The sequence below is a fragment of the Rhipicephalus microplus genome, chromosome 7 (genome assembly GCF_043290135.1).
Source record: "Rhipicephalus microplus isolate Deutch F79 chromosome 7, USDA_Rmic, whole genome shotgun sequence".
NCBI classification, from domain to species: domain Eukaryota; kingdom Metazoa; phylum Arthropoda; class Arachnida; order Ixodida; family Ixodidae; genus Rhipicephalus; species Rhipicephalus microplus.
In genome coordinates, this window is record NC_134706.1 from 47,621,397 (window position 1) to 47,624,544 (window position 3,148).

The following is a 3,148-nucleotide window of genomic DNA, read 5'->3' on the forward strand; positions in this document are numbered from 1 at the left end:
AATAACATCAAACGGTTCTTCCCTGTCCCTGTACGTGTTTCCCTCTTTCATACGCAAAAGAAAGACCTATCCAGCAACTCCAGTTCACTTTAAGACTGCTATAGACCATGGAAATAAAGGACACCAGAAAAACAGCGCAAATACAAAGCCAGAAAAAGGAACAAACTTGTTTTGGTAAAACTTGTCCCGGTCTACAACAGTGCCCAAAATGCCACTGTAACTGCCATTATCCAACATGATAATGAATCATACTCCCTCATCCCCATATCTGTATACGGAGATTCGGGTACACGATAAAGAACCCCAGGTGGTCGAAATTTCCGGAGCCCTTCACTACGGCGTCTCTCATAATTATATGGTGCTTTTGGGGCGTTAAATCTCACATATAAATCAATCAATGTCAGCATGTGTGGTGTCTGGCCTGATACAGCTTATCTGGGCATCGACGTTCGCAGGTCAGCATGGCGACCAATTTCTTTTTCTTCTGTTCTGTTGCCCCATTCTATTCCCAGGTTCAGCCCTGAGAACAAGCATCACATCAAGCCCGGCGTGTATCAGCCGTTTGGTCTTGGGGTTCGCATATGCGTCGGCCAGCGTTTGGCCCTCCTAGAAATGGCCTCAGTCACATCGCAGGTGTTGCGTCGATTTCGGATAACTCACGGCCCCAGTCAAAAGGTGAGGCTCATTTTTCGCATATTTTATTCACTTTTTTATAATAGATCACCCAACGAACAACCGGAAGTGAACATTAGTTCACTGAATACTATGGTTCCAATCTTCTCAAAAGGACTCATCAGTAATTGCTTATACACTTTAATACCTTTTCACTTTCGTCATTGTTACTATACCAGAGACAATAATAATGAGAACGAATGTTTATAAAACTAACGAGGACTTATTGGCCTCAAATATTGTGTCTAACAAAAAAGGAGCTCCCAAACATAAGCTGAGCTAGAGTTAAGACACTCCATTGGTGTCCCCTATACCTTCCCTATCTTTACTGTGTGTTGGTTTTATTACCTTTTATCAAGGAAAAAACAACAAATTCTCAATCAATTCAGCTCATTCATTCACTCATAGCGTGTGACTCGTTTAGCAACACCTAATGGCTCAGGCGATTTGCCAGGTTTATTGGCCAGCGTCAACGTCGTAATGACATCACGTGCTCCGTGATGACAATTCCCAACGAAATTTTACACTGGGCGCTGTGGCTGCGAGCAGTGCTGGCTATCACTACGAGGATTACACAAACACAAACACACAGTAAAGTGGATGCGAGAGCGACCAATGCCGTAGCCCGAAAGTTAAAGCATCGGAGGCGTTTCCGAAGACTGTAGGTTCGCTCTCCGCTTGAGGCAAGTTGACGTTTCATCCAGTTTAATTCCTTGCCGTTTATGGCATAATTACTATTCTATATTAGTATTGTACAGATAATGCCTCTAATGCCGTCTTTAGCTTCAGCGTCACTTGGTGTCATGGGATCAAGTCGAACAAAGAAATTAACACCGATCAATACCTTCTCTTTTGTCCTCAACGCATAAGTGCTGTTGCATCGGTTGGGTTCAATGAGAAAAATTGGAGAGCTTCGTACGATCGGAACACTTCCTGCCTTGTCGCTTTGGCATTTCAAGGATTATGGTTGATCCCTCCATCATAGGAATCGGTATAACACGAAAGTAAAACGCCTACTTACAGAGTACATTGATGTAACAGAGCTCATACAACATCAATTGGTCGACAGCTATAGCATCGTTTTTTTTTAAATGACTCCATGTTGATGTTTAGTAATTTATCTGCATCCTAGTGACTATAGTTGATAAGTAAATATTCATTATTGATTCACATTAACGCTAAGTCAATCACCTGCATTCTGGTGATTAACGTCTATGATTATCTACTGATTATTTAACGTGATCTTTGTTATAAATGCCTGTGGTTGCTGTAGTAGCTAGCGTTGATATCGGAACCATGTAAATCGCTGTGACAGCCAAAAGGAACATGAGCCAGTCAGACTTTCTGGAGCCCTACACCATGGCTTCCGTCATAACCATGGGACGTAAAACCCCTGAAATGTTTGGAAGTTAAACCCCCAAAGTTTAATTTGCAGCCTACTGACAACACGCGAAATAAATGTCCGAGCAATTGCTCAAAAGCGAATCACTCTTTTGACCAAGCTGAAGGCAATGAAGACGTCTAGCACCGATAAGGATAACCAGTTCCGTAGCATTCAGGAATTGTTCACTGCAGCCAATCAGTGTCCGTTTGTGCATTTACGCCTACTAATTGATACCACTTCAATATTACGATCATCATTGCACCTCTTTTCGTTATTTCAGCCTGATATGGAACTCTTCACGTACGCATTTTTGTTGGCTCCAAAGGAGCCAGTTTGGATTCAGTTGCACAAGTTGTACGGCGTCAAATAAAGCTGCATTTTCTAGTCAACCTGTTTTCATTTGCTTTCTTTTGCACTCAAAGAGACTGAAAAGTACACTACCTTCATTATTACTGATTGAAACAACACAATACCTTAAAGAAACACAATAACGTGCGAAAGTAGGTTCGCTGAAGTTTTACCCTACGAAGCGACCAATAAGGGTGACGCTCTCCACTGCCGTTGCACACAAAGACACTATCGTCACGTTCGCTGACTCCCCGACCCGGTACATAGATGGTACTCGAGACAGCTTGTTAACAAGCACGCGTTTATTTACCCATGATTGACAAACAACGGCTTGCGGTTGATTGGGATTTTTTTCTCATTTCATTTGTGTCGTCGTACATCTTTGGCAACGAGCACGCCCTGTACTGGTCTTTAAGACCTCTGCTCTGCTGGGGCGGGATCCTTTCTGCAAGTTTCGCTGAGGAGGAGATGGTGGTGGACCTGCCTAGCAGCATGGGTAGCCCTATCACTGCAAGGATGCGGCTCAGCTCTTCAGTGACATCAGAAGCAGCCGATTCCAAGTCTGATGCTACTTCTGATGACTCGGACGCATTTCTACCTACTAAGCATCGACAGCCAAAACGAAAGTCGGTGGCATCATCCTCAAGTGGAGAGACCGTAATATACAACAGCATCGTGACTACGACAGTTGCTTATGCGCCCGTCAACGACACGGTAAGCCTGAACGCTATCTCCAAACAGAAG

General features: G+C 43.6%; 1 protein-coding gene across 1 annotated transcript in view; it reads left to right on the plus strand.

Moving 5' to 3' along the window:
- The window catches only part of LOC119179240 (lithocholate 6-beta-hydroxylase), a 40,969-nt gene extending 38,524 nt beyond the window's left edge, over positions 1-2,445 (plus strand). Inside the window, exons 13-14 of the mRNA XM_075869110.1 lie at positions 513-675; positions 2,337-2,445. Of these exons, the coding sequence (XP_075725225.1) occupies positions 513-675; positions 2,337-2,426 (253 nt within the window). The 3' untranslated portion in view covers positions 2,427-2,445. The remainder of the gene's footprint in view (positions 1-512; positions 676-2,336) is intronic.
- Positions 2,446-3,148: the final 703 nt, after the last annotated feature.